The sequence below is a fragment of the Typha angustifolia genome, chromosome 2, assembly GCF_048772165.1.
Source record: "Typha angustifolia cultivar Huaian chromosome 2, ASM4877216v1, whole genome shotgun sequence".
NCBI lineage: Eukaryota > Viridiplantae > Streptophyta > Magnoliopsida > Poales > Typhaceae > Typha > Typha angustifolia.
This window is the reverse complement of record NC_133240.1, coordinates 9,689,927-9,710,077: the sequence shown is the minus strand read 5'-3', so window position 1 is coordinate 9,710,077 and position 20,151 is coordinate 9,689,927. Positions and strand designations below refer to the sequence as shown.

At 37.2% G+C, this 20,151-nt stretch overlaps 4 protein-coding genes across 7 annotated transcripts; 3 read left to right on the top strand and 1 right to left on the bottom strand.

Moving 5' to 3' along the window:
* The first annotated feature begins 3,906 nt into the window (after window positions 1-3,906).
* LOC140772539 (cyclin-dependent kinase inhibitor 3-like) lies at window positions 3,907-7,495 on the top strand. The gene is made up of 3 exons (XM_073114659.1): window positions 3,907-4,662; window positions 6,555-6,755; window positions 7,047-7,495. Exons 1-3 carry the CDS (start codon window positions 4,208-4,210, stop codon window positions 7,114-7,116), a joined length of 726 nt encoding a protein of 241 aa, XP_072970760.1. The 5' UTR covers window positions 3,907-4,207; the 3' UTR covers window positions 7,117-7,495.
* Window positions 7,496-8,792: 1,297 nt separating this feature from the next.
* Window positions 8,793-11,673, top strand: LOC140776152 (rho GDP-dissociation inhibitor 1-like). 2 transcript variants are annotated; one of them, XM_073119760.1, is made up of 5 exons: window positions 8,793-9,112; window positions 10,515-10,578; window positions 10,657-10,878; window positions 11,092-11,216; window positions 11,446-11,673. In XM_073119760.1, exons 1-5 carry the CDS (start codon window positions 8,879-8,881, stop codon window positions 11,509-11,511), a joined length of 711 nt encoding a protein of 236 aa, XP_072975861.1. In that variant the 5' UTR covers window positions 8,793-8,878; the 3' UTR covers window positions 11,512-11,673. The 2 variants fall into 2 exon arrangements, with proteins under 2 accessions (XP_072975861.1, XP_072975870.1); XM_073119769.1 differs by having other exon boundaries at window positions 8,799-9,112; window positions 10,660-10,878.
* A 352-nt stretch (window positions 11,674-12,025) lies between these two features.
* On the bottom strand, window positions 12,026-13,412 carry LOC140776163 (large ribosomal subunit protein bL28c). The gene is made up of 2 exons (XM_073119779.1): window positions 13,149-13,412; window positions 12,026-12,450 (listed from the first exon to the last, which is right to left on the bottom strand). Exons 1-2 carry the CDS (start codon window positions 13,363-13,365, stop codon window positions 12,218-12,220), a joined length of 450 nt encoding a protein of 149 aa, XP_072975880.1. The 5' UTR covers window positions 13,366-13,412; the 3' UTR covers window positions 12,026-12,217.
* Window positions 13,413-14,003: 591 nt separating this feature from the next.
* LOC140772518 (exocyst complex component EXO84A-like) lies at window positions 14,004-20,093 on the top strand. 3 transcript variants are annotated; one of them, XM_073114648.1, is made up of 8 exons: window positions 14,004-14,265; window positions 14,445-14,542; window positions 14,674-15,721; window positions 16,232-16,726; window positions 17,185-17,373; window positions 17,837-17,967; window positions 18,888-19,066; window positions 19,148-20,093. In XM_073114648.1, exons 1-8 carry the CDS (start codon window positions 14,137-14,139, stop codon window positions 19,921-19,923), a joined length of 3,045 nt encoding a protein of 1,014 aa, XP_072970749.1. In that variant the 5' UTR covers window positions 14,004-14,136; the 3' UTR covers window positions 19,924-20,093. The 3 variants fall into 3 exon arrangements, with proteins under 3 accessions (XP_072970749.1, XP_072970741.1, XP_072970732.1); XM_073114640.1 differs by having other exon boundaries at window positions 17,200-17,373; window positions 18,888-20,093; XM_073114631.1 differs by having other exon boundaries at window positions 18,888-20,093.
* Window positions 20,094-20,151: the final 58 nt, after the last annotated feature.

Below are 20,151 nucleotides of genomic sequence, written 5' to 3'. Positions count from 1 at the left end.
ATATGTGGCATAATTTAAAATTTGGGTTGATTACACCTACGTGACTTAACTATGCCTCCTTTTTCCGGTCACCTGTAAACTTTTTTTTCATTACAATATGTCTCATAAACTTTGAGTTTACTTCAATTGCATCCTCCCTTTAGTCTACCGTCCATTTGTTTATTGACAAACCTAGTATACCTGGAATCTATACCATAGGAAAATGATTGAAATGCACTTCTTGCCTCATCCTCCACCTTCACTCACCATCATCGATCGTCTGAAAACTTGACTTCACCTCTTTTGGCCCCCCACATAACTGGGCTTCGGTGGCACCATCGTCAGAGTTGAGTTTTATAATAATAGACTTTAGAGAAGTCATTAACTGTGACAGCTAGCGACAATGTCATCAATGAGGATGTCCCCTATGCGTCAGCCTAGATAGACTTTTGGATTTCGATAAGGAAGAAGTGAGATGGGCAAAGAGGAGATTTTTGTCCTTGTGAGAAGGAAGCGCTTATGCGTCATAGTCAGATAGTTTTGCACTATGTATCAAAACATAGTAATCTATGCACATAATCACCCAATTCGCCTGGTAGAACGTAAATCCATGCCTTTCTTACATGACACAATTTGAATCTTCACCCAATATCAAGTTTGAATTGGTCATAAAGCTCTCACCTTGAACACATCACATTTGATTTGACTCCATTGAGATCGCAAACAATAACAAGAATCTCATATACTTTCTTATGAGTTTATTTATGTGGTGGACATAGCCATCGCAGCAAGTGCATATAGCCGCCTAACCAGCATAGTAGAATAGCGTTGCTTCTTATTAGCCATATGTATTGCGCAACACCTTCATCTCCACAAAGATGAGAGCTACGGTGGGGGGATCGAGAGGAGGGCAAAGCTCACCATATACTTCCATCTCAGTGCACCCGTTTGTTTTCTTTATATAGTTTGTGATCGATGAAGATGAATGAGAAAGGGATCTTGTAGGAGGAAGGAGAGCTTGGTGGAAAGGAAATGTGAGGATTAGTGGAAGTTTTTTTATTCTGCTCTAGGCCTAAGGTATAATATTTCATAACTTTTTTTTTTTTGCGTATTGTACTATATTGTTTATAATTAATCTATTTGTGTTGGTCTTTAATTAGCCTATGAGTTCACAATTTAGAGAAAATAATCAAAAATATCTTATATATTACATTTATAAATTATTAATATTTTATTTTATAAGTATTTATCATTCGACTCTTATATTTTAGGTTTAATGCCTCAAAATATTTCAAATTTAATTTTCTTAACCGAAGATAACCATATATACTAGTTAACTTATTCCTAAATATAAAACGTCTAAATTATCTTAGTATAAGGTAAAATTTTTGAAGCTAAGCTCAGAACTTGATTAGTTTATCTTATTAATTATTTTAAAAAATAAAATTAATTAAATATAAAACAAATAAAAAGAAATATTTGGTTATTGAAGTGAGGATTTGTGAGTGTCTTTGGAAAGATGGAAATAAGATTGATCCGAAAACGATTTAATTATTTTTAAAAGTAGATGGATGAGTTCTAGAAACATAGGATTCCATTAGGTAGGTCAATGTCTATGTGACGTCGTCCAGTCACAAGCAAGGTATGTACTAAAGAAAAGAAGAAGAATAGTTGAGAACTTAACCTCGTTCTTTTTCTTCTCCTCCTGCTATCAATGCATATTTTATTTCTTCTCAAGGACAGACCCACATTAATGCTACTTGTCTCCATTGATGGCGTTCCAAGCTTCTCTTTCCAATTTGGAAGGACCTCCTCGTCTCTTCTTCCTCTTCCATTTTGTTGCTCAATAAAAATAATTAAAATAAAAGAAACATTAAATTTTTGCCATTGACCTCGTCCACCACCCAACAGATGGGTTTAGTGAGTGATAAAATGGAATCAAGTGGAGCTCTTAGCCTATAATTACTTGGGGTTAATTGTAAGCCTCCTAAGAAATTTATTTAATTAGAATGATCTGCTATAAATTTTAATACTTAAATGGGTTTATTTTATGAAATTGTTAAGTTATTTGTTATTTTCTTTTGAAGCTAAAATTAGTGATAAAATAAGCCGTTTATTTTAAGCTAACAACACCGTCAAATAATTCAAAAATAATAAGATTTTTAAATAAAAAAAAAATATATATATATATATATAAAAACATGTTTTGAGAAGTGTATACATACAAATATTAATTATTAGATGAGTATAGGAATAATTAATGATAAGATATGCAGAAAACCTAAAAAGAGGACATGATCATAAATCAAGCATTGACAAGATCTGACACTTTATATTTTTCTATTGAGCATTGGTTGGTGAGAAGGTTAGCAAGAAGAAGGTTGGGCGTGTTAGAAGACATTAAATCTATGAATTAGTAATTAACGTGTCTAAGAATAAATTAGATTAGACACTAAATTTGTTTTTGAAAGAGTCCCATAAGACCTTTGTACCCAAGAGAAGAATGCTCACGTGTGGCTGTTCAGATTTGATCTTTTTCTCTCTCTCTTCCCCCTCTTTCTAAGTGTAATATCCTTCTACTGTAGATTAAAAGAGTATGTTATCTATACAATATTATATCAGTGGGAGTGAGTGAGTGAATGAGAGAGAGGTGTAGTACTTTTGTCTTTGGAGTTTGGAGTAACACTTCACCCCCCAACGTCCAGGGAAAAGGCTGCTGCTGCTCTCAAGCACTATATTCCATGCTCACAAGAATATTATCTCAAGCACTTCACCACAGCAATTTGACAACACCCATCTCTCTCTCTCTCTATACTACAATATCTCGTATGGCTTTCATAAGTACAAACTGTGGTTCTCGTCTATCTTTTCTCCCCTCTCTCTCCAATCCACAAAGTGTGTGTGTGAGAGAGAGAGAGGGTTTGGAAGAGAGAAGGAATGAGTCCAAAAGGAAACTATATGGCAGGCATTAAAACTCGTGGAAATTTGTGTCTCCATATCTGCCATCTGGAGTACTGTCTCTCTTTGGTGCACATTGAAGAGAACAGTAGCTTCCATAGAATCCGTGAACCTACTTCTCTCATCATTCATGCACTTCGCCATTTCAAGAATATGCTTCACTTGATTGGTGGAATTAATTTGAAAACTGGTAGACTCTCAGATGCTTCACTGTAAACATTGGATGGCAATAGTTTCTAGGCACTACCCACCCCCCCTCTCTCTCTCTCTCTCTCTGTGCTCAAATTTTACCCACTCTAAGTCTTTCAGTTTCAATCGCCTAATAGGGTTCAAATCAATTTGTGGAGGCTGGACATCTCAGATCTTCTTAATCATCCATAGTAAGCAGAAGAATTGACCTAAATTTACTTCGTGAGAGAATAGTATTCTCGAGTTCGAATTCTAAATATAATGAAAAACAAAGATTATCTAAATATTTACTAAAAGTGTAAGTACATTTGCTTAGATTCGTTAGGTAAATAACCGAATCGAGAAAAATGATTCGCTAACTAGTACAATAGGCAATATGCCAAAAATACCTTTATCTACATTTCAAAAAATTCCAAATGTAATCACGAAGCATATAAACTACCGAATCTTATCGATATGCTATCTGAAAATATCGATGGCCCATTTTTGTAATCTTACGAGCGTATCATAATCATTATTCACCGTATAACTAAAAATACACTAAAGATATTTGGTGTGGGATTACTATTATGAATTAAAATTTTCGTTTGGAAGTATAAATTTTGATCATCAATTAAAAAACATTGTTAATTTGTTTGAAAAAATAAATTATTTTGTGTGAAAACATACAATAAATTCCCCAAAATACCCTTGGGGGTTTCATTATTCCTTCAATGGTCTTCCTCAACCCCCCTACAAATACCCCCCGACCCCTCCTTCTCTTTCTTACATCACATTCCCTCTCTCTCTCTCTCTCTCTCTCTCTCTCTCTCGTGTGGGTTTCTCTCTCTCTCTGTCTCTCTCCTCGTGTGGGTTTCTCTTTCTCTCTCTCTCTCTCTCTCATAGATTTCTTTGCTCCATCACTCACTTCCTTCCATTACGCCACTTGGGCTCTCCATCTGGTCTCCTTCAACCCCTTTCACACCCTCATCTGCCATCTTTCCTTCTCTCTCTTCCCTTTGGGTATTTGGGTTCTCTCTTCCCCTGCTTCTTTTGATCCGTGCTACCAAAAGATTCAAACTTTGGATTAGGAATCGAGTGCATGGGCAAATTCGTGAAGAAGGGAAAGGACGCTGGAGAGGTAGAAGTCATGGACTTCCCCGACCAAACCTCCTCCCTTGGAGTCCGCACTAGGGCCAAAACCCTAGCTTTGGAGCGGCTCCAGAAGACGACCGCCGCCGCCATTGACGCCTCCTCGTTTGCCTACCTCGAGCTCCGTAGCCGCCGCCTCGAGAGGCCCTTCGGAAAGGCCAGGGCGGCCAGGAGAAAGAACCCTAGGGTCAAACGTAGTCCTGTGTCGACGAGTCCTAGACCTTCCAGCTCTGAGGTGGAGAGCAAACCGTGTGAAGCTGAGGAAGGAGAGGGGAATTCTAGTTTGGTGATGCCGACGAAGGAAGAGGAGGTGGAGAGGGGTTTGAAACCGGAGGCTTCGCCGGAGATGGATGGTGGGGTCGAGGTATCCTTCGGGGATAATGCTATCGAGCTTGAAAGTGGCAGGTGGGTTTTGATTTTAAATTTTGGTAATTAGCGCTTAATTTTAAATTTTAAATCAGGCCTTCTTCTGTTCCTAATTTGAGCTTAATTCTTACTTGGGTTTTGTTTTTGGCTGGTCTTTTTCGATTTGGGTTTTAGACAAACTTGTACTTTTTTTAATTTATATCGTGTTTGATATTTTTTTTTCGAAATTGTGCCTACAAAAGTCCCATTTTTCTCCTCCTGATCTCGAACTGGCGGAAATTTAGGGATCGTTATAGATAATAAATAATAGCTGTACAGATTTTATATGTTTTCAAAAATTTTTAATGCTTCTTCCATTTTTTTTCTATTATTTGAGGGGAGGGCTAAAGAAGAATCTTCTACATACTTTGTTGGAAAATTTAATTTCTCAAGGTGTCATTCATGTGGAGTTACCCTTTTCCTGAAAAAAAAAATTTGAGGCTTTTCTTAAGAAACAAGCTTCTGATAGACAAATCAATGCTTTTTTTAACCTCCCTCTTATCTTTTTCATTGTTATTTGATTCTTCTGGAGAGCTTCTCCTACATGGTACTGCACATAATGTTTCTTTATGAATATTGTGTGCTATGTAAATTATTTAAAGTAATTAGCAATGTTGATACATTGTATGAAGATTCTGTTCTGTTTCTTGTGAAATGGTGAGGGGCCTCATTGTTTGATAGGTTTTTTTTTCGATTAAATTGTTTGATGGTTATTTATGTCTACATGTCGGTCTACCATGTTAGATGCTACCTGAAATTAATGTCCCCCCCTCTTTATCATTTTCATGCTAGCTGTGCATGTCAGTTCAGTTTTTTTTTCCTTTTTTTGTTTCAGTTCGCTGCTTGAGATGTCTCTTACTGCCAAATATGTCTAGTAGTTTATGATATACTTTATAACATATCAAACTTGGTTTTATGGTTAGTGAAAGCACTTATGTGATCTGCAAACCAGGAACCATTATTATCATGGCAAAATATTCTAGTTGGTAGATTATCTTCTTGCAGTGTCCAAGTCATTTTGATTTTTTCCTTGGGCATGCTTTGGAGGTAAGTTGGTTGCGGAAGTTTATTCTTTTAAAGCTTGAAAAGATGTAAAGGTATGTGATATACTGACACTTTGCAACTCTTGATCTCTTATGTTCTGTTCTGTGCTCGTTTGGTTCCGCCTATAGAATATGGCTTTTGGTAACGAGTCTGGAAAGTATTATAGGACTTGTCAACGTTCACTGTGGAGATCTTTCTGAGTGTTTGATCTGCTTTTTGAATACGTGACTTTCTTCAGATGGTTAATGTTATTTTTTTTCCTCTCTGATTTCTTCTTGTTCTTTGTTCTTTGGGTGGATGGTATTATAATTGTTGTATATCGATAAAATGTTCTATAGTAGAATTTTCACAAAATCATCAGATCGTGATTGTAGATTAGAGTGATGTACTGTTGTCTACCCTTTGGAGACGGTACTTTTATCAGGAGTACCTGCCTGTAGATGGTGGGACCAACTATAATTGTCTGACATGGTTAACACAATGAGCTGCAAATATGCTTATTTAACTTGAACATCTGATATAGAAAGCATGCCAGTAAGAGGAGTTATTGGCTATGAAAAATTTACGCAGCAGTGCTACTTAGTTGCAACAAAAATAAGCTAACTATTTTGTTTAGTTTCTTTGTTGATTTGAGACGTCCGAGAATTCTCCGTAGTATGTTGTAACGTATGGTGATCTATTACTTGCTTTCTCATGATAATCATTGGTAGGGGAACATGACACCTTAAGGGAAAGGATTTTTTCTTCAGTATATAAATGATTTTATGGTTCTTTCTACTTTCCTAAGATCATACTGAAAACATTGTTCTTGTAGTACTTGAGGAATTTTGTGTTAACACTGACTGCAGGAACACCAGAGAGAGCACCCCTTGTAGTCTTATAAGGGACCCAGAAACTGTAAGGACTCCTGGTTCTTCATCCAGGCCTACCAAGTCTACCCCTAAGAGGAGGAGGACGACTGCAGCTCACAAAATCATTCCTTCCACCCAAGAAATTGAGGATCTTTTTGCTAAGCGAGAGCAACATCATCAAAAAGTCTTCAAAGAGAAGTATGTATTTCCTTTGCTCCTTTTTTTTTTTCTACTCTCCTTAGTATGTTTTTCTTGTATATTAAGTTTCAGTCCTCAATTTTATCATCTCAATCAGGGCATAATATCTATGGCTTTGGTCTGCTTGTATTTAATAAACATAGTTTTAAGACCATAAAACAACTTTTAATGCACTACTATGATAAATCTTTTCTTGTAGATAGAGAAAAGGTGTAAAGTCTGAAGCTGCTGGCTAACATATGAACAGTTAGCTCTTCTAACTAACTGAATTTTTCTTTCTTGATGTTCCAGATACAACTTTGATCCTGTCAATGATCAACCGCTCCCTGGCCGCTATGAATGGGTGAAAATAGACTCCTAAACCCAGGAGCCATTTCTCTTTCTGCAACTTTTCCATTACTCTCTGCCCAGGGTTTTCAAAGGAGGGCAGGGGCGCGGTGGTGGTGCTTGCCACCCCTCTTAGTCTGCATCTTAACAAAGTTAAAGCTAGTGCTTAGTCTGATGGATGCTCTGTAACAAATAGAGCCAACTGGTTAAAGCTAGATGTTAAACCCAAAGCCTCTCTGACATAATCTTTATGTTCTAAGTTTCTTTGGGTACTGTTAGAATTGGTATCTGACTAAATTGGGTTGTCGGGTATATAGTGGGGGTACCTCATTTTGTATCTTGTATATATACATGTGCTGATGCAACTCAATGTCTCTTCTGGAATAAAGATACCTATCTTTCTTTTGTCTTTAGTCTCAGTAAATTTTTTTTAAATGTTCAGATCAACTTGTCCTTTTCTTTCATGCTCCTTTTTCTTTTACCACGGCCCTTTTTACTATGGTAAATTATTGCCATCTATGTTGTATAGAATGTGTTACTTGCATGATGTGGTCATAGCAATTTACCCACTGTAACTTCTACCAGCAAGAAGTGTAGTTGATTTGTAAAGTAGCCTGCAACATAGGCAGCTTTTTTTAACTTTGCCGTAAATTGTGGGCATTATTAGCTGCAGTAGATGAGCAGCTTTTGGCAGGTACTCCATCAGCAAATGTGGTTTACTTTAGTTTTGCAGGTTGCCAGGCCCACAACATCCTTCAGCAGAGAGTTATCTCTTGGTCAGATGACAAAAAAAGACTGTTGCTCACATAGTTAGTACTTAACTAGTTCTAAATTCTAATTGATGTCAAGCTGAATAATACAGTGCTCAAACCTATTGGTACTATGACTTGATTTCTGATGTGTTTTTTTTAATTATTGAGATTCTCTGTAGCAATGTGGGTGTTCTTAAAGAAGTTTGGATAATCTCATTTCAGACTACTATTCTGCTGTAATTGCTGCTAACAGATTTACCATTCTCATATCAGGATACAGAATTTTTGCTAAACTATGTCAGCTTATTTTTATTTATTTATTTCTCTGCAAACTAAGTCACAGTTTTTTTAAAGGTCTCTTTTATCAGTATGGACCCATGGTTTGCTGATGGACTCTTTTCCCTGGCAAAGATTGTCTCATGCCACTACTTTTTAATAAGGGCAGAAATAATGGTAAAATAGTTCTGAAGCACCTTAATTGATTACAGAGTTAGGAGGTTTTATATTATTAAGGCATTGAAATGGGCAATAATTTAGGGATTTAATGTATTAATTATCTCTTTTACCCAAATGATGCAACATTAATGTGTTTTGACTCCCTAAATTAATAAATTAACCAACTCATAGAAGCTGTCGAGTATTTTTTACATATATAGATTATTGTTTTCTAGCCCTAGAATTAACCCAGTCAGACACTGGTCAATCTTGGGCAGGTCAACAGGATCCTAATTAGACTTTGACTCCCGTTCATCTTATCCGGTTATATACCTTCCAAGACCCGAAGTCAATTGTGCCAACCCATTTGTCCCCCCTCGCACGAATCTTATAGCACAGGCTTCTCCGGGGCACATGTCTCGCGCCGACAGCACAAGCAAATCACCATCGAATCATTGTCTTTTAAGACCAAGACATACCGAAATTTGTACGCAAATGTATGTACTTTAAGTAATAATATACGCCACCACACTCGCAATTAGCGCTCTCTCTCTCTCTCTCTCTCTAAAACCTTGGTGGTTTCGATCGGGAAGGAAGGGTTTGGCGGCGATGGAAGGAGGTGGTAGAGGCGAAGCGGGAAGCTCGTCCGCCCCGGGATCTCAAAGGCACGAGGCGGCGGCTTCTCCGAGGAGGAATGATGATGAGAAGAAGGTGGGAGTCGAGGAGGAGGAGGAAGAGGAGGAGGAGGAAGTGGATGGGGATGACGAGGACGAGGAGGTTGGCGTCGATGGGTTCGTCCCTGGGCCTCTGATCCCTCTAAAGGAGCAGCTGGAGAAAGATAAGGTTTTGATTAAAAAGAAAATATTTTCTTTTCTATTTTTCATCTCGATCTCTGCGTCTTTTAGGTGATCTGGAATGTGGGTTTTGCTCAAAATGTGCTTTTGTTTTGGGGGTTATCTCATATGGATCTTTGCTGTGGATTCTTTTGCGAGATATATTGGTTGAATAAAATCTAGGCTTTTGTCTGTTTCTCAATCGATTTCCTTTTGTTGCCTCTTTCAATTTTGTCTTGATTCTGGAAATGTGTGGCATTTATACCGTAAGGTTTGCATCATGTTTTTCCTCTTTCCATGGCATTATATGAGCTTGATCTAATCTGAACTGTGTAGAATATTTACTGTTATCTTCAAGTATTTTTCAAGTCGATCATTTTACCCCCATCTATATTAGTGTGTATAAATGTCATTTCTAAGGAAGTCTCGTCTTCCGAAGTCCTGGAAATTTTCTATTCATATTTCATCTTCTTTATTGGAAGGAGATGATCGACTCTTAAATCTTTCTATCGTTATGCACACAAAGTTTACAGTGATCACTCAACCTTTAAGTGTTAACATGATCATGATGTACTTAGGATTTGAACACATATGGTACATATACTAGCCTTTGAAAAATCTAGCCAATTGATCTAAATGACACGCTGAGTCCAAAACTAGGCTTTGCACCTGCAAAGAGACTGAAGGAATCTCCATCAGTGCTACTTTCTTGGTACCTTCTACCACTACATCAGGTCCAAAGAATTTTTTCATACTTTTATGCTCCTAATAGCCAATGCAAGAATAGCACTTGTAAAAATGATTTTAATTCTCTTTCTATATGCACTCCTCACTGTCGGAAGTGTGATGCTTCGTCCATCTATCTTGCTTTAAACTGTCATGTCATCTTATGTGCTTCTCCTTAAAATCAACAGAGATGCTCCTTTTAGAACAATCTTGATCGTGGCTGTTGGCCATGTAATTGTAGTTTTAATCCCTTCCTGTACCTCGTATATAAAAAGATCCACATGATAATTTTTTCCTCTCTGCAGCACTTGGAGACTACCCTTTTATAAATTCCAACTTATACATTCCATCCAAATCAAGCGCCACTATAGTTGAAGTATGAAAGAATGTCTTTTCTTTTCCTTTAATCATTTTGTTCATTTATCCTCTGTGTCTGATTTCATTACATTACCTTCAAATTGACAAGTTGCCTACTGTCTATGAAGCCATTTAGATCTTTAGATTTTCTTGGCAGCAAGAAAACATGGTGTCCTTAAGTTTTTGTAATCAGTCTTTTGGCATGACTATCAGTCTGTCACAATCTCAAACATCTATTGCCTTGCCATTAGACAAAAGAATGTAGAGAAGTTATCCGTTCCATATTTTTCTCTCTCGTCCTTTTGAGTTGAGTGAAGCTTTGACTACAGGATGATGAGAGCTTGAGGAGGTGGAAGGAGAAGCTGCTTGGTTGTATTGATGGAGAACTGAATGGTTAGATCGATGATTTTCCTTGCACACTAATTCAGCTTCGAATCCATGGTAGATATATCTAAAATCATTTTACTTTAGCAGGCCAAATGGAACCAGAAGTTGCATTTCATTCCATAGGAATTGTATCTGAAGGCTGTGCTGAAATAGTCAATCCTTTACCACTTGCGGAGAATCAGAGCCGTGTTCTGTTCACTCTAAAGGAGGGCTCCCACTATCGCCTGAAGTTGACATTCAGTGTTAAGCATAATATTGTCTCTGGCTTAACTTATGTGAACACAGTGTGGAAGAAAGGGCTTCGCGGTATGGAAATCCATTTCATTTCATTAATTTTGGCACATAAAAACCTAGCTGAATACTATATTAGGAAATTTGGAGATTCATATATTGCTATAAGCCCAAGATTTACGATTATATTGTCATATTAGTAAATGAATCTGGATGCTTCTTAGGATCATAATTTATTTGACAAAAGGTACTGTGATTGTTATGACTGCTGATTTTCCTTGATGTCAGTTGATCAAACCAAGGGAATGCTTGGTACATTTGCTCCACAATTTGATTCTTATGAACATTTGCTGGAAGAAGAGACTACTCCATCGGGCGCACTGGCCCGTGGAAGTTACTCTGCAAAACTGAAGGTATTCGTTCTCTATTATAACATGCTATGAAATTGTATATCTACTTCACCAGCACCTTCCTTTTCTTTTCCTGGGGTGAACTTATGGTTTTGCAGTTAAGCCTACATACTTCACCAACTATAAAATATGAGATTGCCCTTCCATGTTTTTATGTTCAGGAAAAAAAAAATCATTTAGTCTTTTCTATGGAACATACATATCTGATTTGCTCCTGCTTGATGCTTTACAGTTTGAAGATGATGACAAGAGATGCCATCTGGAACTCAACTATTCCTTCGAGATCAAGAAGCGTTGAGAGAGTACTGTGTATCTAATATGTTTGAAAACAATGGAAGTCAGAACATAAATACTGTCAAACATTTTACAGTGCAAATGTACCTAGATTTGAGAAGGTTGTATTGGTGGAGATTTGGATGCACAGTCTATAATTGAATGAGTTGGTGGATCTGAACCTCCAGTATGGCTTCTCATTTCCATCTTTTAGTGAACAGATACTGGATCAAAATTCCTAGTGGATTATTATTTCCTTCCGTATCATTGTTTCGGTAGCCTCATATCCTTTGTCTTACTAAACTGCAAGGGGCTCTGCATTCTGGAGTGGGATGATATCCTTGACAGCAAAATAATGGTCAAAAGGCTTCCCATAGTAGCAACGAAATACAAAATCAACATTCATTGCAGAAAAATCCAACACAGGTACATCATTGTAAATTAGGCTGCCAGCAGAGATACTATAATTTAGCAAGTCAATCAAAGATGAACAATCAAACAAGTGAATTATATATGTGGAAAGTTCATTCTGAACTGGCTGATGAAACTAATGTTTGATTCAATTAATTGCCATGACAAAAGTCCCAATACAGGGGAAACTAAATTACAAGGCACAGGAAGTCAAATAATAAGACAGAGGAGCTCAACATTTCGTTTTAACAGCAGTCAGATTTTCCACAACACTAACAAATAATAAATTCAGAAGGAGAAAAGGCTGGTCGTGCTCAAAATCACTTCTTCCTGAGGTCAATTCCAGCTTTCTTAGCAACAGCATCCAAGCCATTCTTTTCGATTGTCTTGAGTGCTTTGGTGGAAAGACGCAGCTTGAGGAATCGCTTCCCAGCTTCCCACCAGACCCTCTTGTACTGCAAGTTCACAAATTGTAGCTTCTTGGTCTTGTGGTTTGAGAAGGATACTTTGTTGGCTCGGTTTGCTTTCTTCCCAGTGAAAGGGCAAATCCTCCCTGAAATAGGAGTAGAAATGAGTCCTTGAAAACTTGGTCACTATAAACTTACCACAACATTCTATTCGGGCTCATCAAAACTAGCTTACATAAATGCAACCAAATATTTGGACTCTTCAAGAACACCATTCTCATTGCTCAATCCAATAGAATTACTCCTTGAGTTTCAGCTCTTCAGGAAGGAATGTGGTAAGTTAAATAATTGAATACAGAATTAAATGACTGTAGATGGAACACTGGCAGGTAAAGAGTAGATAATCCAGTATCTTATGAAAAATTAGAGATCAGTTTATTGATGTTCAAAAGAACCCAAGCCCTTCTAATATCTTAAAAGTTGAAGTACTAAGAAGAAGAAGAAAAAAATCATATAACTTAAAAATTAGGTGGAAGTTTCGAAATTGAAAGGCGAATTTAAACTCTGAAGAGTAACCATCGTATAAGATTAGAAAAGGACGTCAAATTCAGCTCTTTTAAATTATTAGTAAAACAACAATCATATTACAGAATCAGTACACAATGTTCTTTATCAAATATTGGGATCCAAAATTGCACAAATAGGATTTCTAAGAACACGAAGGAAATTTTCACAAATCGAAGCTACTAAACCAATGTTCTCAATTTAAACCTATAAGTTCCCAACGCAAAAAAGAAAAAGAAAATAGTTCATCTTTTCAAATTTAAGAGGCTGAGAAGATTACTGGCAACGATGGGCTGGGTCGGAAGCTTGGGGAGAAGAGGCGCGGGCTGAGAAAAGGCGATCCTAGCGCCGCCCAATTGGGAGCTCCCGAACCCTAGCATCGAGCTCGCCCCAGTAGTCGAAACCCTAAACCTAATCCTAGTTCTGGAAGAATCGCATGTCTCCGCCTTCCTGAAGCAGAGTGTCGAGCAGTGACTCGTCGTCACAAACGCCGCCATCTCTCTCTCTCTCTCTCTGTGCGTCTGGGAGAAGGGAGTGGGAGAAAGAAGATAAGAAGATGGATTGATAACAGTAGTAGATTTGGTTGGCTAATATTTACAACACCAAGAGATGTGTACCAAACAAAACTACCCCTATACTTCCCCAACCAATGTTTTTTTTTTTTTTAAATTTCTTTTGGAATTCATTGTCATTTGAGATCTTTCTTCTTTTATTTCTGCTGGTAACTCTTAATTTTCAACTAATTTTCTCTAATTGATACTAAAGTCCTCATTCCCTCTCAAAAAGATTTAAAGGGAAACAAGAAGAAGATTATTAACAAAAACTAACGACAATGTATTTTTTAGGTTACGATAAAAGTAATAAAAAATATATTTTAAAGTCATATAAGGGGTTTCTTAGATATTTTTAGTTTTTATGTTCTTAAAATAATAGAGAGTTTTTGAGTTATTAAAATCAAAATAGAGAAATATAAATATTCCTATGATAGGGTCGGAATTATCAATAATTAAAAGTAAGGGTGTTTTTGATAAATTTCCCTTTTACTTTTTGGCGGCAAAATAACTGATTTCCTCCGAGCGCCGCTATAGAGGATTCATTCTATTTGGTGGCGGAGAAACTAAGGTGAAGCCGGCATCCAACCATGGAAGAAATCGACGATCCGATGGATCAAAACCCTAGCATTTGGTCGGGACTTCCTTCCATTAGCATTAGAAGCCACAATACTTTGGATCTCATATCCCTCGGAACCGCTCCTTCCTCCTCCTCCGATGGCTTCTTCTACGAGGCGAAACCGTTTCCGGTATGGACGAATCGACGGAGACACGGCAGTGGAGATCTCATCCGATTCGAGCTCAGATGAAGGCTATGAGTCGGAGATCGAGTCTATGACCTCAAAGGTATGCTTTTCTTTTTTTTCTTTCTATTCATTGGGGGAGTTTTTTGCGTGAATTATTTCATAATTTCAACTATATTTTCTTTTTCCATTTTTCTATGTTTCACGTCCTTAATTTTATCTGCATATATTTGGACCATCATGCTAAATTGATTTTTTCTTTGAAAAAAAAACGATTTCCAGGGTATAAAGCGCTTGTGCTCAGAGCTCCTTGAATTAAAGAAAGTATCATATGAAGGTTTCCGGAGAAATGTTTATTCAAATTATTCAGCCTTCATTAGGTACATTCTACTATATATAAAGGAGTATAGCCGTTATATTTTTCACTGAAGCGTACTATTCTTTCCATATATTGTAAAGGTCTTAATACATTATTGTTTTTACTTCTTCTTTTCCTTACTCGACTATGTAGAGTGTTTGAAGAGGTTGGTATTCTGAAAAGTGATCTCCGCGAACTTAAAGGACATATTTCAACTCAAAGGGAGCTCATCAAGGACCTTACAAGCAACCTCTATTTGAAAGCATTATCCGAGTATGTGGTTGAGACCATCATCGATGAAATGAATGAATCTGATCTTTGTTCTCCTAGCAGCTGTGAGGCTCACATTGATGATACCTTTGATACAGTCGATATTCTTCTCTCTGAGCATAAAATGGAGGAAGCTATGGTTCTTTTGGAAATGACAACCCAAACCATTGAAAAGATGTCCAATGAAGATTCTTCATCACCTCTGGTCATGGCATATATGTCTGCAATATCAGTTTACAAGACCAAGATTGCCAATCATTTTTCTCATGTGGCTCAACACCCACGGGTATCACAAACTGAACTGCATAAAGCACTTTATGGACTCTGCAAGCTTGGTGAAACTAACCGTGCAAGCTTTTTACTGCTTGGATTTTATCGTTCACGCCTCATTTGTTATAGGGAAGAATTTCTGTGCTCAAAACCAATTCTACATGGAAATTATCTTAAGGAACTTGCACGTATTGTGTTCTCTGTCATTTCTCAAGCAGCAAGAAGCTTTGTTGTACTGTATGGTGAATCATCCTCTTATACTTCAGAACTTATTAAGTGGGCCACAGAAGAAACTGAAGCCTTCTGCCTTACATTTGAGGAGTATGTCAAATCCATCTCAGAAATTAGTGGTAGTTTATCTTTGGCAGTTGAAGCCGTGAACTGTGTACTATCGTACTGCTCTTTACTGGAATCTCAGAGAATATTCTTGCAGGCAGACTTGGTAAAGTTAATCAGACCTTGCATGAAAGTGGTATTGCAAATACATATTGACCACTTAAAGAAAGTTATTGGTCTATTAGTTGTTGGCGATACTTGTATCCCTGGTAGATTTCTTATTGCAGGAATATTTAGGGAAAAATTATCTGTAACAGGGCATGGTGCCGAAATGGATTATTGCCTACTTACAAGCAGTGGAAGAAAGTTTATTACACTAATTCAGGTGTGCTGTTTTTCCTTCGAATCATCTGATGCATGTTCGTTTGTTTTTTTCTGGAATATTATGTCATATAGTCAGAATAAGTTATTCTCTTTCTAGTGTGTCATCTTTTTCCCCTGCAACATTTGTTAACAATTTCCAGTTTGTTTCTTTGTGCTTTGTGGCTGATGTTTTATTTTAGATATTGAGACTTTCAGTATATGACTTCCTTGGTGATATTGAGACTTTCAATAAGCTGATGTTTTATTTAGATATTGAGACTTCCAATTTATGACTTCCTTGGTGACAGCTGGTTATTTCGCACATCTCTATGCAGCCTGGTTATTGTGGTAGTCATATTGACATTTGGTTCCTTCTGACCTTTTAGATATTTCCTGTCTATGAGGTTCCTTTTTCCTCCAAGTTTTCTCAATGTTTAAATATTTTAACAATGTTAGGGAAAGTTCAATAACTTCACTGGCTTCCTAAAGGACAAATTTGCATTAGATTCACTATTTGAATACTTATGACCAGGAAGTTGTGGATGACATGTCCCCGTTGGTAATCCTTCAAATGGAAAGTTTAATTCTAAAGGCCCTTGCTGAAATGTTCAATGTATATACGTGCTCTCTTGAAAGTGCTATTTCTAGCATAAGAGATACTTTACCAAATGATTCTCGTAGAAGTAATTCAGATCAAATGTATAAGAAGCAGCTCTCTCTTTTGGTCAATTCTACAACACTTGTGGGTCTCTTCCCAATCCTTTCTGCTCGTGTTTTTAAGGGAGGTGAGCCCTCGGACAATTTACTATCAGACCACACTTATATTTCTTCACAAAACAAATTGGATGGTCTGATTCTTTCTATTGAAGAAGCTGCTGATCGAGTATGGGAATGTTTCTGCCAGCAAGTTATATATGATATCACGTCAAGGGTGCAATATGAAGCAAGAATAAACTTGGAGTCGGATATTTTTGGTAAATGTGGACCTAGCTCAGAGCATAATATGATGCCTTCTTTTGCTTTCCAGGTACAGCATTTATTTTAGCAATTATGAGTCTCTTTTTTCTTTTCAAAATTTGCTGCAGAATCGAATTGATCTTTTTTCCTGTTTTGGGGCTCTGAAGAGATAACACAGTAAATTTGCCATGATAGGACTCATAGTTCCAAGATTTTATGAGGAAAATATAGTGTTAATTTTCTCATTCTTCTGAAGATACTTCTGTACACTTGCAATGCAGGCTGTCATGGGCTTCCAGTTAAACTAGTAACATGAACTTGCTATTAACTTTTCTTGGATGCAAGTCTCACTTTCATTTCTTGTCCTTCTTCACTGGACATGCTACTAATTAAAACTAAAAGAGGAAAACGAAATACCTTCAGCTGTTTGTTAAGTATTGCCTCATTTCCATTCTTCTATGTAATGATTCATTTTTTGATTCATGCGATTTTTCTTTCTCTGATACAATTTATAAAAATGATTGTTAGGCATTATTCATACAGATGAGGCAGATAAAAAGTGTTTCTGAATCTATTTTTATTGGCGAGGATCGAATAACAAAGAAGCTGCTAAGAGACTTGATGGAGGCTATGATTCTTTGGCTCTCAGATAACCAAGAGTATTGGAAAATTGCCGAGGATTGTTCACATGTACAGAAGCATTGTTTTTTAGATCAGGTAAGAACATTTCTCCCTTAACAGTAAGTTTAACAAGATTCATCGCTGGATATGTTATTGATCTTTTAACCTCTTTGACATCAGTTCATTTCATCAAAATGTATAATTTTCCAGTTATTTTCAGTCAGTTGCTTATTCGCTGTTCCAGTTTAGCTTGAAGTACATCCTTTATGCAGGGTTTTAAGAAGATGAGCATCCATTGCATGCATTATTTTAGCCTGTTCTTTAACATCCATATGTTCTTAGTCGTACTCCTTTTTTGGGAGAATGAATGGGCTAGACCCAGTTAAATTTTATTAAGACTGTGAAAGGATTAGCAAACTTAGTTATACTGGTATATTGTTATTTTTTCCTTTATTTATTTGCCCATTTTCTGCTAGATTATCTTATTTCTTTCTGGACCCTCTGTATTGTCTGTTCATAATGATCATCTCCTAATTCACTGCTTGATCTTGTATTGCAGGTCTATTTAGATATTCATTTTCTGGCAGAATTTGCACAGCTTGGCGGGTTCTTTTCAGATGCTCTCAAGGCTGTTACAATGGACTTGTTAGAGAGAGCAAAAGCTACTGCACTTGAACGTGATCTGGACAGGTAGCACCTGAACCATTCTTCACCCTCTATATGGTTTAATAGCATTCGCATCAAGAAGTCTCCTTTAACCATTTGATCTCTTGCTATTATTTTCTATTTCCTCTACAGGTGTTGGTAAGGTAAAATTCTTGTTGGTTAAAAAATGCATTGCTATCTTCTATGGGTCAAATCTTTTGGTTGCAACTATTTTCTTGACATATTAGCAATCTTTTGGTTGCAAGTATTATTGGCATAGTTAAGTTTTTCATCTAGAAGCCTTTTGGATAAGCGTGTAGTAGATGGATCATCAGCATAATGTATTTTACTTCGAGAATCTTGAGTTCTTACCTGTGTTTGTAAAGTGCAGAAAAGCCTTCAGAAATTGGTCACTTCTTTGTTGTACTTATAATCGTTTGGGTTGTTATATGAAACTGAAAATTTCAACCTTGGACAACAAGTGCGGCAGATCTCACGTAATTTTCAGATTTAGATTTAAGATTTAATGATGAAATACACTGTAGGAGATGTGAGATATATAAAAAATTTTATCTTATCCAACTCATTGCATTACCTTCTATAATAATTTGTAAAGAATGTAAGCATGTGAAAAACTTTAGTTCCTCTATTTTTTCTGCTAGTAACTTTTCTCACATTACTTGGCAATTTGATGCATTCTAGCTCGTATATATGATAAATAAGATTAATGTCCAAATTAGCAAGCTACACAATAGTTTATTTAATAACGGTGGAAGAGGAAAAGACATGAAAGTCAACTACAGCAGCATATATTCCTAGGACAATGGCCGGAGTCGTGCATTTCATTAAATAAAGCTCGATAGAGCTCCAATTACATACTTATTCTATCAGACCTTAATATTTTCTCAGTTCAAACAAAGACATACTTCGTTGGCATGAGTGAACAATTCAATCTGTTTGTACAGTGGTGTGCGTGATGAGAAATGGGCCATGAATTCTGCAAAAACGGCAATTAAAAAGCTTTCGGAAGTCGAGATAGATGATTCACAGCCCCAGGAAGAAACTGCTGCTACCATTGCAGAGAGATCGAGCATGAGAAAGCAGGAAGATGTAAGCCCACCAATTGGAGAGGATGCTCAAGGAGGTCTGGATCTTATCGATCAACTTGATGCCTTCCAGGTTTCTGCTGAAAATATGACTGATGTACTTGCAAATGATAACATAGGTTTCAAATCTCCCAAAGAACTGCAAGACGATGTTGGAGCTGTTAGCAATGGTGATCAGTTCTCTACAACTTCCAACAGTTGTTATGTTCACGTGGAAGATGAACAAGATGCAGCCAGATACAACATCAGAGAGGATAGACTGTGCGAGCGGGAGGAAGGAGAGGAGGGGAAAGTAGAAGAGGCTGTAATAATTCCTGAGATGATATCCGCCAAAAAGGGCGAATACATCACCATTGAAGGTCAATCAATCAAAAACAAGGCACAAGATTTTCCTGATATAGAAGATCCGGAACTGGATGCAAGAGTTTCTGAAGTTTCCGACGATCTGGACCCTGCGAAGGCTAGCTCCGGAGATTCAGAAGGTTCTGCCGCATTTTTTGATGCCAGTGGAAGTCCCTCCGGTACACAGGATGAAGCTACTGATCTCGATTTTGTTGTCCAAAGTAGGGATATGGATTGGTTCATTGAAGTTGACGACAGTAATTCACATACTACTTCGCAGGAGCTCATGCAAGATGACAAGCTGAGAGTTGGAAATGAGATAACTAGTTTTGTAAGCATCAACAAATGCTTCTCTGAAGCTACTGATTTGGCCATTGGCAACAGTTCCAGAAACCAATGCGAAGATTTTGAGTCAGTCAAGAGTCACAGTAGCAAAGCAGCTGATTCAATTCGGCTCCAAGGTGGCCCTGAGCGGCATAAGAATATCAGTGCTGCAAAGAATTCAGAAAGAAAGAGAGAAGCTTCAAGCACAAATCCTCCGAGATGGCACTAAGATCTTATTTAACGGTTTTCTTGCTTACGAGAACGGATCAACTTTTTTTTTCTCCCTTTTAATGCTTTGTTTGTATCTATCTTTTCGTTGTTGAAAAGAAAGTAGCAGATGTTTCTCTGTTCCATAAGAACAGAACATGTCAATCGTCATAGTTGTATGAAAAGATGAAAGCTTTCTCAGTGCAAAACCAGCATCTTAGTTGTATGAAAGAATCTGATGGGAATTACG